Raw genomic sequence first — 12848 nt, 5'->3', positions numbered from 1 at the left:
ACACCAATAAAATCCTGCAGATAAACCACGATCTGCTGAGAAATGGTGCAGCTAAACCTGCTTTTAACAAGAGAAGAACAGACTGAGGTATAAGCATTGCCCCCACATCAGCATTTTCAGCCAAAAAAAGCCAGAGAATACAAGAAGAAAAAAAAAGAAAAAAAGAAAGAATCACAGCAAAACAGAACAAAGCAACTTTAATAAACTTAAGCATAAACACAGACTCAACACTCACAAGCTCTAGATAAAAGCCAAAAACATACAACACATAAATTAAAGAAAGCAGATAAATAACAGCTGCAAAGCAGCCGCATGGTTTTGGAGAATTACACACCTGGAGAAAATACATGCAATCGAAAATATGGAAAAGAAAAATTGATAACAAATGTCTACACCCCCTCCACACTGAACCATGCAACACAGATCCACATACCGAGAGATAGAGCAGAAACAACCAGCTCGCTACACGCCTCCAGTCAGCTGTTTCCTACTCAGGAGCGAAGAAGTGGTTCTCCCAGGTGGCCAAGGGACAAGTGGCGGTGACACACAGCCCCGAGTACAGGGCCGTCACGCTGGAGGTCACCAGCAGGCAACCGTGCCGAGCGGCAGGACCGAGAGTGGCAGGGAAAGGGCGCTACCCTGCTTACAGGGGGCCCTCGGGGTCCAGCGAGCTCCGTTTCCCACTCAGGTGCGGAGAAGTGGCTCTCGCCCTCCGTACAGGGGGCCACACTCCCCGGGCAGCCAAAAGGAGCAACAAGGCAAAAGGCCAACTACAGCAAAAGAAAAGACCCGAGCCCTGGTTGCAGGGAGGTCGCCCAGCACAAAGCCGGCCTGGTTACCCAAGGGGCCGGCAGCGCTCTACAGTTATGTGACATGCTTTTGCCCAGGGAGCCTCTCCCTTTGCCCCTCCGTAGTCGTCATCTTCCTTCCTCTTCTTCCTCACGCTTGCCTCGGAGCTCCACATCCCGCTGCTTCTTTCTTCACCAGCAGGTCCTGAAGGTGAAGGAGGACCCCGTCAGACCCGAGGACCACCAATTCCCCCACCACCTGCAAGAAGGGGCCAAGCCAACTCCCCAGGGGCCCTCCGCACATCGCCACCCCAGCCCAGGACGACCCCGCATCCCCCACCCCCACATCTTGGTCCCACCAAGAACCAACTTCAAGCAGCTCTTCCTCACCACACCGACACGCCGCAGAGGTCCATCCGGCGCTGCAGCAGGGCGCAGAGTCGGGCTGCCTGGGCAAAGGGAGCTGGGCACGCAAAGCGGCGGACAAAGAGTTGGCTCCACCCCCGCTTACAGGGGGGCCCCAGCCGCCGCTTCCATTGCAAAGCGCCTGGGACTCCAGCGCCAGGCCCTTACTTACAGGGCAGCCGTGGTCCCAAAGGCTGAGGGAGGCTCCTTCACTCCCGGTCGGGGGCACCTTGACCTGCACCCCGCTAACAGGGCGGTCACCCCACACAGGCTGCCACCAGAGCACAAAGGCTCCCACACCCTGACCCTGATTACAGGCGGGCCGACGACACCCACGGAGCCACGGAGCTCGGTTTCCCCCACAGCAGCGGGAACGACTCTCAGCAGCCAGGCAGCGGGGCAGCACGGCCAAAGGCCGCGCTCGGGATCCAAGCCCCGAGTCCACAAAGGGACCAAGCCCAGCCCCACACCTCACAGCCCAACGCCTCTGAAAGGACGGGGCCAGAGATACCCACCTGAGTACAGGGGGTTCCTCAGAACACACCTCCCCAAGAACAGGGGGCACACGCAGCCCTGCCTACAGGACGGCACCCCACGCCTCACCATCTCCAAAAATGCCCCACGGAGCACACAGCTCCCGCCAGCGCCCGAGGGACGGGCCGGCCCGCCCGGCTGCACCACGACACCACATCTTCGGGAACCCAGGGAGCAACCTCGACCCACACAGCGGGGAGGTCACCCCACCTTCAAGCAGCACCTCAACCTGCACCCTCTAACGGGCCAGGGAGGGGTCATTCCCACAAGCTGGCTAAAGCAGCCGACTGCAACACTGCAGCCTCCCCAGACCTGCTTACAGGAGGGCGGGCTGCTCTGGGGACAGACAGGGAGCTTCCCAGGGATCGTGACACACACCCCGAGTACAGGGCTGCCACGCTGACACATCGCCAGCAGGACAGGCGGCCGCGCAGGCACGGACCCAAGCCCTGGCTACAGGGCGGCCTCAGCCTCAGAACTACCGCGCTAGCTCTGCTCTGCCCTCAGAAATAAAAAAATAAAAAGGGGCAAGACACGAGGACACTCGCTCCACTCGTGGGACTGAGCGGGAACACCCCGCTTGCTGCACGCATCGAGTCCTCCGTTCCCCCCTGGGAAGCCTAAGCTTGGCTGCAGCTATTTTCAGGGAGGCCTGAAGGAAAAGCTCACTCTCTCTTGTCACCCACGCAAACGCAAGCAAGGAAAGGAAGGGGACGCAAACACACAGGTACAACTTTCCAGAAGGGAAGGAGAACGCTGCGCAGAAAAAAAAACCCGGGCAAAAAAACTAAAAACCCACGAGCAGCAGACAAGAGCCTCTGACCCGCCCCCAGGCTGCACGGAGGCCACGGGCCTCAACGTGCCAAGGGGCTTCCCAGGTGGCCAAGGGACAAGTGGCGGTGACACACAGCCCCGAGTACAGGGCCGTCACGCTGGAGGTCACCAGCAGGCAACCGTGCCGAGCGGCGGGACCGAGAGTGGCAGGGAAAGGGCGCTACCCTGCTTACAGGGGGCCCTCGGGGTCCAGCGAGCTCCGTTTCCCACTCAGGTGCGGAGAAGTGGCTCTCGCCCTCCGTACAGGGGGCCACACTCCCCGGGCAGCCAAAAGGAGCAACAAGGCAAAAGGCCAACTACAGCAAAAGAAAAGACCCGAGCCCTGGTTGCAGGGAGGTCGCCCAGCACAAAGCCGGCCTGGTTACCCAAGGGGCCGGCAGCGCTCTACAGTTATGTGACATGCTTTTGCCCAGGGAGCCTCTCCCTTTGCCCCCTCCGTAGTCGTCGTCTTCCTTCCTCTTCTTCCTCACGCTTGCCTCGGAGCTCCACATCCCGCTGCTTCTTTCTTCACCAGCAGGTCCTGAAGGTGAAGGAGGACCCCGTCAGACCCGAGGACCACCAATTCCCCCACCACCTGCAAGAAGGGGCCAAGCCAACTCCCCAGGGGCCCTCCGCACATCGCCACCCAGCCCAGGACGACCCCGCATCCCCCACCCCCACATCTTGGTCCCACCAAGAACCAACTTCAAGCAGCTCTTCCTCACCACACCGACACGCCGCAGAGGTCCATCCGGCGCTGCAGCAGGGCGCAGAGTCGGGCTGCCTGGGCAAAGGGAGCTGGGCACGCAAAGCGGCGGACAAAGAGTCGGCTCCACCCCCGCTTACAGGGGGGCCCCAGCCGCCGCTTCCATTGCAAAGCGCCTGGGACTCCAGCGCCAGGCCCTTACTTACAGGGCAGCCGTGGTCCCAAAGGCTGAGGGAGGCTCCTTCACTCCCGGTCGGGGGCACCTTGACCTGCACCCCGCTAACAGGGCGGTCACCCCACACAGGCTGCCACCAGAGCACAAAGGCTCCCACACCCTGACCCTGATTACAGGCGGGCCGACGACACCCACGGAGCCACGGAGCTCGGTTTCCCCCACAGCAGCGGGAACGACTCTCAGCAGCCAGGCAGCGGGGCAGCACGGCCAAAGGCCGCGCTCGGGATCCAAGCCCCGAGTCCACAAAGGGACCAAGCCCAGCCCCACACCTCACAGCCCAACGCCTCTGAAAGGACGGGGCCAGAGATACCCACCTGAGTACAGGGGGTTCCTCAGAACACATCTCCCCAAGAACAGGGGGCACACGCAGCCCTGCCTACAGGACGGCACCCCACGCCTCACCATCTCCAAAAATGCCCCACGGAGCACACAGCTCCCGCCAGCGCCCGAGGGACGGGCCGGCCCGCCCGGCTGCACCACGACACCACATCTTCGGGAACCCAGGGAGCAACCTCGACCCACACAGCGGGGAGGTCACCCCACCTTCAAGCAGCACCTCAACCTGCACCCTCTAACGGGCCAGGGAGGGGTCATTCCCACAAGCTGGCTAAAGCAGCCGACTGCAACACTGCAGCCTCCCCAGACCTGCTTACAGGAGGGCGGGCTGCTCTGGGGACAGACAGGGAGCTTCCCAGGGATCGTGACACACACCCCGAGTACAGGGCTGCCACGCTGACACATCGCCAGCAGGACAGGCGGCCGCGCAGGCACGGACCCAAGCCCTGGCTACAGGGCGGCCTCAGCCTCAGAACTACCGCGCTAGCTCTGCTCTGCCCTCAGAAATAAAAAAATAAAAAGGGGCAAGACACGAGGACACTCGCTCCACTCGTGGGACTGAGCGGGAACACCCCGCTTGCTGCACGCATCGAGTCCTCCGTTCCCCCCTGGGAAGCCTAAGCTTGGCTGCAGCTATTTTCAGGGAGGCCTGAAGGAAAAGCTCACTCTCTCTTGTCACCCACGCAAACGCAAGCAAGGAAAGGAAGGGGACGCAAACACACAGGTACAACTTTCCAGAAGGGAAGGAGAACGCTGCGCAGAAAAAAAACCCGGGCAAAAAAACTAAAAACCCACGAGCAGCAGACAAGAGCCTCTGACCCGCCCCCAGGCTGCACGGAGGCCACGGGCCTCAACGTGCCAAGGGGCTTCCCAGGTGGCCAAGGGACAAGTGGCGGTGACACACAGCCCCGAGTACAGGGCCGTCACGCTGGAGGTCACCAGCAGGCAACCGTGCCGAGCGGCGGGACCGAGAGTGGCAGGGAAAGGGCGCTACCCTGCTTACAGGGGGCCCTCGGGGTCCAGCGAGCTCCGTTTCCCACTCAGGTGCGGAGAAGTGGCTCTCGCCCTCCGTACAGGGGGCCACACTCCCCGGGCAGCCAAAAGGAGCAACAAGGCAAAAGGCCAACTACAGCAAAAGAAAAGACCCGAGCCCTGGTTGCAGGGAGGTCGCCCAGCACAAAGCCGGCCTGGTTACCCAAGGGGCCGGCAGCGCTCTACAGTTATGTGACATGCTTTTGCCCAGGGAGCCTCTCCCTTTGCCCCCTCCGTAGTCGTCGTCTTCCTTCCTCTTCTTCCTCACGCTTGCCTCGGAGCTCCACATCCCGCTGCTTCTTTCTTCACCAGCAGGTCCTGAAGGTGAAGGAGGACCCCGTCAGACCCGAGGACCACCAATTCCCCCACCACCTGCAAGAAGGGGCCAAGCCAACTCCCCAGGGGCCCTCCGCACATCGCCACCCAGCCCAGGACGACCCCGCATCCCCCACCCCCACATCTTGGTCCCACCAAGAACCAACTTCAAGCAGCTCTTCCTCACCACACCGACACGCCGCAGAGGTCCATCCGGCGCTGCAGCAGGGCGCAGAGTCGGGCTGCCTGGGCAAAGGGAGCTGGGCACGCAAAGCGGCGGACAAAGAGTCGGCTCCACCCCCGCTTACAGGGGGGCCCCAGCCGCCGCTTCCATTGCAAAGCGCCTGGGACTCCAGCGCCAGGCCCTTACTTACAGGGCAGCCGTGGTCCCAAAGGCTGAGGGAGGCTCCTTCACTCCCGGTCGGGGGCACCTTGACCTGCACCCCGCTAACAGGGCGGTCACCCCACACAGGCTGCCACCAGAGCACAAAGGCTCCCACACCCTGACCCTGATTACAGGCGGGCCGACGACACCCACGGAGCCACGGAGCTCGGTTTCCCCCACAGCAGCGGGAACGACTCTCAGCAGCCAGGCAGCGGGGCAGCACGGCCAAAGGCCGCGCTCGGGATCCAAGCCCCGAGTCCACAAAGGGACCAAGCCCAGCCCCACACCTCACAGCCCAACGCCTCTGAAAGGACGGGGCCAGAGATACCCACCTGAGTACAGGGGGTTCCTCAGAACACATCTCCCCAAGAACAGGGGGCACACGCAGCCCTGCCTACAGGACGGCACCCCACGCCTCACCATCTCCAAAAATGCCCCACGGAGCACACAGCTCCCGCCAGCGCCCGAGGGACGGGCCGGCCCGCCCGGCTGCACCACGACACCACATCTTCGGGAACCCAGGGAGCAACCTCGACCCACACAGCGGGGAGGTCACCCCACCTTCAAGCAGCACCTCAACCTGCACCCTCTAACGGGCCAGGGAGGGGTCATTCCCACAAGCTGGCTAAAGCAGCCGACTGCAACACTGCAGCCTCCCCAGACCTGCTTACAGGAGGGTGGGCTGCTCTGGGGACAGACAGGGAGCTTCCCAGGGATCGTGACACACACCCCGAGTACAGGGCTGCCACGCTGACACATCGCCAGCAGGACAGGCGGCCGCGCAGGCACGGACCCAAGCCCTGGCTACAGGGCGGCCTCAGCCTCAGAACTACCGCGCTAGCTCTGCTCTGCCCTCAGAAATAAAAAAATAAAAAGGGGCAAGACACGAGGACACTCGCTCCACTCGTGGGACTGAGCGGGAACACCCCGCTTGCTGCACGCATCGAGTCCTCCGTTCCCCCCTGGGAAGCCTAAGCTTGGCTGCAGCTATTTTCAGGGAGGCCTGAAGGAAAAGCTCACTCTCTCTTGTCACCCACGCAAACGCAAGCAAGGAAAGGAAGGGGACGCAAACACACAGGTACAACTTTCCAGAAGGGAAGGAGAACGCTGCGCAGAAAAAAAAACCCGGGCAAAAAAACTAAAAACCCACGAGCAGCAGACAAGAGCCTCTGACCCGCCCCCAGGCTGCACGGAGGCCACGGGCCTCAACGTGCCAAGGGGCTTCCCAGGTGGCCAAGGGACAAGTGGCGGTGACACACAGCCCCGAGTACAGGGCCGTCACGCTGGAGGTCACCAGCAGGCAACCGTGCCGAGCGGCGGGACCAAGAGTGGCAGGGAAAGGGCGCTACCCTGCTTACAGGGGGCCCTCGGGGTCCAGCGAGCTCCGTTTCCCACTCAGGTGCGGAGAAGTGGCTCTCGCCCTCCGTACAGGGGGCCACACTCCCCGGGCAGCCAAAAGGAGCAACAAGGCAAAAGGCCAACTACAGCAAAAGAAAAGACCCGAGCCCTGGTTGCAGGGAGGTCGCCCAGCACAAAGCCGGCCTGGTTACCCAAGGGGCCGGCAGCGCTCTACAGTTATGTGACATGCTTTTGCCCAGGGAGCCTCTCCCTTTGCCCCTCCGTAGTCGTCGTCTTCCTTCCTCTTCTTCCTCACGCTTGCCTCGGAGCTCCACATCCCGCTGCTTCTTTCTTCACCAGCAGGTCCTGAAGGTGAAGGAGGACCCCGTCAGACCCGAGGACCACCAATTCCCCCACCACCTGCAAGAAGGGGCCAAGCCCCCCAGGGGCCCTCCGCACATCGCCACCCAGCCCAGGACGACCCCGCATCCCCCACCCCCACATCTTGGTCCCACCAAGAACCAACTTCAAGCAGCTCTTCCTCACCACACCGACACGCCGCAGAGGTCCATCCGGCGCTGCAGCAGGGCGCAGAGTCGGGCTGCCTGGGCAAAGGGAGCTGGGCACGCAAAGCGGCGGACAAAGAGTCGGCTCCACCCCCGCTTACAGGGGGGCCCCAGCCGCCGCTTCCATTGCAAAGCGCCTGGGACTCCAGCGCCAGGCCCTTACTTACAGGGCAGCCGTGGTCCCAAAGGCTGAGGGAGGCTCCTTCACTCCCGGTCGGGGGCACCTTGACCTGCACCCCGCTAACAGGGCGGTCACCCCACACAGGCTGCCACCAGAGCACAAAGGCTCCCACACCCTGACCCTGATTACAGGCGGGCCGACGACACCCACGGAGCCACGGAGCTCGGTTTCCCCCACAGCAGCGGGAACGACTCTCAGCAGCCAGGCAGCGGGGCAGCACGGCCAAAGGCCGCGCTCGGGATCCAAGCCCCGAGTCCACAAAGGGACCAAGCCCAGCCCCACACCTCACAGCCCAACGCCTCTGAAAGGACGGGGCCAGAGATACCCACCTGAGTACAGGGGGTTCCTCAGAACACATCTCCCCAAGAACAGGGGGCACACGCAGCCCTGCCTACAGGACGGCACCCCACGCCTCACCATCTCCAAAAATGCCCCACGGAGCACACAGCTCCCGCCAGCGCCCGAGGGACGGGCCGGCCCGCCCGGCTGCACCACGACACCACATCTTCGGGAACCCAGGGAGCAACCTCGACCCACACAGCGGGGAGGTCACCCCACCTTCAAGCAGCACCTCAACCTGCACCCTCTAACGGGCCAGGGAGGGGTCATTCCCACAAGCTGGCTAAAGCAGCCGACTGCAACACTGCAGCCTCCCCAGACCTGCTTACAGGAGGGCGGGCTGCTCTGGGGACAGACAGGGAGCTTCCCAGGGATCGTGACACACACCCCGAGTACAGGGCTGCCACGCTGACACATCGCCAGCAGGACAGGCGGCCGCGCAGGCACGGACCCAAGCCCTGGCTACAGGGCGGCCTCAGCCTCAGAACTACCGCGCTAGCTCTGCTCTGCCCTCAGAAATAAAAAAATAAAAAGGGGCAAGACACGAGGACACTCGCTCCACTCGTGGGACTGAGCGGGAACACCCCGCTTGCTGCACGCATCGAGTCCTCCGTTCCCCCCTGGGAAGCCTAAGCTTGGCTGCAGCTATTTTCAGGGAGGCCTGAAGGAAAAGCTCACTCTCTCTTGTCACCCACGCAAACGCAAGCAAGGAAAGGAAGGGGACGCAAACACACAGGTACAACTTTCCAGAAGGGAAGGAGAACGCTGCGCAGAAAAAAAACCCGGGCAAAAAAACTAAAAACCCACGAGCAGCAGACAAGAGCCTCTGACCCGCCCCCAGGCTGCACGGAGGCCACGGGCCTCAACGTGCCAAGGGGCTTCCCAGGTGGCCAAGGGACAAGTGGCGGTGACACACAGCCCCGAGTACAGGGCCGTCACGCTGGAGGTCACCAGCAGGCAACCGTGCCGAGCGGCGGGACCGAGAGTGGCAGGGAAAGGGCGCTACCCTGCTTACAGGGGGCCCTCGGGGTCCAGCGAGCTCCGTTTCCCACTCAGGTGCGGAGAAGTGGCTCTCGCCCTCCGTACAGGGGGCCACACTCCCCGGGCAGCCAAAAGGAGCAACAAGGCAAAAGGCCAACTACAGCAAAAGAAAAGACCCGAGCCCTGGTTGCAGGGAGGTCGCCCAGCACAAAGCCGGCCTGGTTACCCAAGGGGCCGGCAGCGCTCTACAGTTATGTGACATGCTTTTGCCCAGGGAGCCTCTCCCTTTGCCCCTCCGTAGTCGTCGTCTTCCTTCCTCTTCTTCCTCACGCTTGCCTCGGAGCTCCACATCCCGCTGCTTCTTTCTTCACCAGCAGGTCCTGAAGGTGAAGGAGGACCCCGTCAGACCCGAGGACCACCAATTCCCCCTCTGAATTTGTCTGGAATTTAACTTTTTTTTCTGGTAGCTTTTTTTTTTTTTTAACATGATTTCCTTTTATTGGCCTCCTCAGCATAGGTGCAGCATTTCTCTCTGTCCCCGCAGCCCCACTCTGTTGGCATGGGTATGGAATTTCTGTCTTTTTCTTCATATACTCCTTAGCATGGTTACCGTATTTTTATCACTTCTGTTTCAGGACACTTTCTCTACGTCATATCAGCACAGGAACTGTATTTTTCTCTGTCTGCTTAGGCTCTGCTCAGCGCACCAGTAACTTTCATTTTTTTCTGCTCTTGAGGCAGACTCACTTCCTCCTCCTTCTCTTACCCCCCCCCGCCCTTGTTTATGTGCAGGAACGGCACCTTACATGCAATCCCGCAGCCAAAGAACAGCCTTTCTCTCTCCCCCTTCTTGGTGTGGGTGCGGGGGGTGTGGGTGCGGGGGGTGTTCGTGGAGGGGGGTGTGGGTGGGGGTGTGGGTGGGGGTGCGGGTGGGGGTGTTGTTGTTGGTGTGTGTGGGTGGTGGTGGCGGTGTTGTTGGTGGTGTTGTGTGGTGTGGGTGTTGTTGGTGGTGTGGGTGTTGTTGGTGTGGTGATGGTGGTGTTGTTGGTGGTGGGGTGGTGGTGTGGTGTGGGTGGTGTGGGTGTGGTGTGGGTGTTGTTGTTGTTGTTGTGTGGTGTGGGTGTGGTGTGGGTGTTGTTGGTGTTGTTGTTGTGTGGTGTGGGTGTTGTTGGTGTTGTTGTTGTGTGGTGTGGGTGTGGTGTGGGTGTTGTTGGTGTTGTTGTTGTGTGGTGTGGGTGTGGTGTGGGTGTTGTTGGTGTTGTTGTTGTGTGGTGTGGGTGTGGTGTGGGTGTTGTTGGTGTTGTTGTTGTGTGGTGTGGGTGTGGTGTGGGTGTTGTTGGTGTTGTTGTTGTGTGGTGTGGGTGTGGTGTGGGTGTTGTTGGTGTTGTTGTTGTGTGGTGTGGGTGTGGTGTGGGTGTTGTTGGTGTTGTTGTTGTGTGGTGTGGGTGTGGTGTGGGTGTTGTTGGTGTTGTTGTTGTGTGGTGTGGGTGTGGTGTGGGTGTTGTTGGTGTTGTTGTTGTGTGGTGTGGGTGTGGTGTGGGTGTTGTTGGTGTTGTTGTTGTGTGGTGTGGGTGTGGTGTGGGTGTTGTTGTGTGGTGTGGGTGTGGTGTGGGTGTTGTTGTGTGGTGTGGGTGTGGTGTGGGTGTTGTTGTTGTTGTTGTGTGGTGTGGGTGTGGTGTGGGTGTTGTTGTTGTTGTTGTTGTGTGGTGTGGGTGTGGTGTGGGTGTTGTTGTTGTTGTTGTTGTGTGGTGTGGGTGTGGTGTGGGTGTTGTTGTTGTTGTTGTTGTGTGGTGTGGGTGTGGTGTGGGTGTTGTTGTTGTTGTTGTTGTGTGGTGTGGGTGTGGTGTGGGTGTTGTTGGTGTTGTTGTGTGGTGTGGGTGTGGTGTGGGTGTTGTTGGTGTTGTTGTGTGGTGTGGGTGTGGTGTGGGTGTTGTTGTTGGTGTTGTTGTGTGGTGTGGGTGTGGTGTGGGTGTTGTTGTTGTTGTTGTTGTTGTGTGGTGTGGGTGTGGTGTGGGTGTTGTTGTTGTTGTTGTTGTTGTGTGGTGTGGGTGTGGTGTGGGTGTTGTTGTTGGTGTTGTTGTTGTGTGGTGTGGGTGTGGTGTGGGTTTTGTTGGTGTTGTTGTTGTGTGGTGTGGGTGTGGTGTGGGTGTGGTGTGGGTGTTGTTGTTGTTGTGTGGTGTGGGTGTGGGTGTTGTTGTGTGGTGTGGGTGTTGTTGTGTGGTGTGGGTGTTGTTGTTGTGTGGTGTGGGTGTTGTTGTTGTTGTGTGGTGTGGGTGTTGTTGTTGTTGTGTGGTGTGGGTGTTGTTGGTGTTGTTGTTGTTGTGTGGTGTGGGTGTGGTGTGGGTGTTGTTGGTGTTGTTGTGTGGTGTGGGTGTGGGTGTTGTTGTTGTTGTTGTTGTGTGGTGTGGGTGTGGGTGTTGTTGTTGTTGTGTGGTGTGGGTGTTGTTGGTGTTGTTGTTGTTGTGTGGTGTGGGTGTGGTGTGGGTGTGGGTGTTGTTGTGTGGTGTGGGTGTTGTTGTTGTGTGGTGTGGGTGTGGGTGTGGGTGTTGTTGTTGTTGTTGTGTGGTGTGGGTGTTGTTGTTGTTGTTGTTGTGTGGTGTGGGTGTTGTTGTTGTTGTTGTTGTGTGGTGTGGGTGTTGTTGTTGTTGTTGTGTGGTGTGGGTGTTGTTGTTGTTGTTGTGTGGTGTGGGTGTTGTTGTTGTTGTTGTGTGGTGTGGGTGTTGTTGTTGTTGTTGTGTGGTGTGGGTGTTGTTGTTGTTGTTGTTGTGTGGTGTGGGTGTTGTTGTTGTTGTTGTTGTTGTTGTGTGGTGTGGGTGTTGTTGTTGTGTGGTGTGGTGTGGGTGTTGTTGTTGTTGTTGTTGTTGTGTGGTGTGGGTGTTGTTGTTGTTGTTGTGTGGTGTGGGTGTTGTTGTTGTTGTTGTTGTGTGGTGTGGGTGTTGGTGTTGTTGTTGTTGTGTGGTGTGGGTGTTGGTGTTGTTGTTGTGTGGTGTTTCCCTCCCCCCTTTTCTCCCGACACCGGCCCCTCCCTTCCCCCGCCCTCCTCGTGCATCCCGTCAGCGCCTCCTCTCACGCGCTCCTCAGCGCGGGATCCTCACTTCGCTCACGCGCCTCTTGTCTCGCGCCGCCCTTCAGCGCGGGAACGGCATTTCTCTCTTTCCCCCCACCCCCGAAAGAACTCGAGAACGGCATTTCTCTTCCTCTTGATGCGCTCCTCCATCGTGAAAACAACATCTTTCTCTCGTCACGGGGTCCGGCCACGGCCCTTGCCCGCCTCCGCCAGCACCAGAACGCGGCATTTCTCTCCCTCCCCTTTAGCCTCCTCAGCGCGGGAACCACATTTTTCTCGCTCCCCTCACGCATCCCTGTCTCGCGCCGCCCCCCAGCGAGGGAACATTTCTCCCCCCCTCCTCCCCCCACAAGAGGCGCCCCTCATCCCGGGAGCGGCATCTCTCCTTCCCCTCATGCGTTCCGCCATCGGGATAACCGTGTTTTTCTCCCTGTCTTCATGCGGTCCCGTTTCGCTCCTCAGTGTCAGAGCCACATTTTTCTCACTCCTCTCCGCTCCTCTCCCCCGCCCCTCAGCACGGGATCAGCATTTCTCTTCCTCCCCTCACGCACTCCCAGCCTGGGAACGGTGCATGCCTTCGCAACACCTCACCCCCCCCCCCCCCCCCCCACCACTCCTTACCTCCCAACACCCCCCACCCCCCCTTACTTCACAACAGCGCCTACCTCTGCACCCTTCCCACAGCCCAGCAACAGCACCTGCTTCAGCACTCCTTAGCCTCCTTTAAGCCCGTAAAATTTGGCTCTGCCGCCCCTCAATCCACCATCCACCCTCTGCGATGCCAACTCGAACTTCCCTGCTCGATGTCGTCCTGTCCCATAGCCTCC

At 60.1% G+C, this 12848-nt stretch overlaps 2 protein-coding genes across 4 annotated transcripts; both read right to left on the bottom strand.

The window, feature by feature from the left end:
• Positions 1-222: 222 nt before the first annotated feature.
• Positions 223-6216, bottom strand: LOC125695231 (uncharacterized). 3 transcript variants are annotated; one of them, XR_007377880.1, is made up of 4 exons: positions 5352-6216; positions 1366-3081; positions 1179-1251; positions 223-993 (listed from the first exon to the last, which is right to left on the bottom strand). XR_007377880.1 is itself a non-coding variant. In XM_048949425.1 (3 exons), the coding sequence occupies exons 1-3, from the start codon at positions 5908-5910 to the stop codon at positions 836-838; spliced, it is 603 nt and encodes a 200-aa protein (XP_048805382.1). In that variant the 5' UTR covers positions 5911-6216; the 3' UTR covers positions 223-835. The 3 variants fall into 3 exon arrangements, 2 of the variants coding, with proteins under 2 accessions (XP_048805382.1, XP_048805381.1); XM_048949425.1 differs by lacking the exon at positions 1366-3081 and having other exon boundaries at positions 5539-6216; XM_048949424.1 differs by lacking the exons at positions 223-993; positions 1179-1251; positions 1366-3081 and adding an exon at positions 4486-5167.
• A 19-nt stretch (positions 6217-6235) lies between these two features.
• LOC125695232 (uncharacterized) lies at positions 6236-8615 on the bottom strand. Its single transcript, XM_048949426.1, has 2 exons — positions 7434-8615; positions 6236-7253 (listed from the first exon to the last, which is right to left on the bottom strand). The coding sequence occupies exons 1-2, from the start codon at positions 7990-7992 to the stop codon at positions 7096-7098; spliced, it is 717 nt and encodes a 238-aa protein (XP_048805383.1). The 5' UTR covers positions 7993-8615; the 3' UTR covers positions 6236-7095.
• Positions 8616-12848: the final 4233 nt, after the last annotated feature.

This window comes from Lagopus muta, chromosome 6 (genome assembly GCF_023343835.1).
Source record: "Lagopus muta isolate bLagMut1 chromosome 6, bLagMut1 primary, whole genome shotgun sequence".
Classification (NCBI taxonomy): Eukaryota; Metazoa; Chordata; class Aves; order Galliformes; family Phasianidae; genus Lagopus; species Lagopus muta.
The sequence above is the reverse complement of the archived record's forward strand: the minus strand, read 5'-3'. Positions and strand labels throughout refer to the sequence as shown.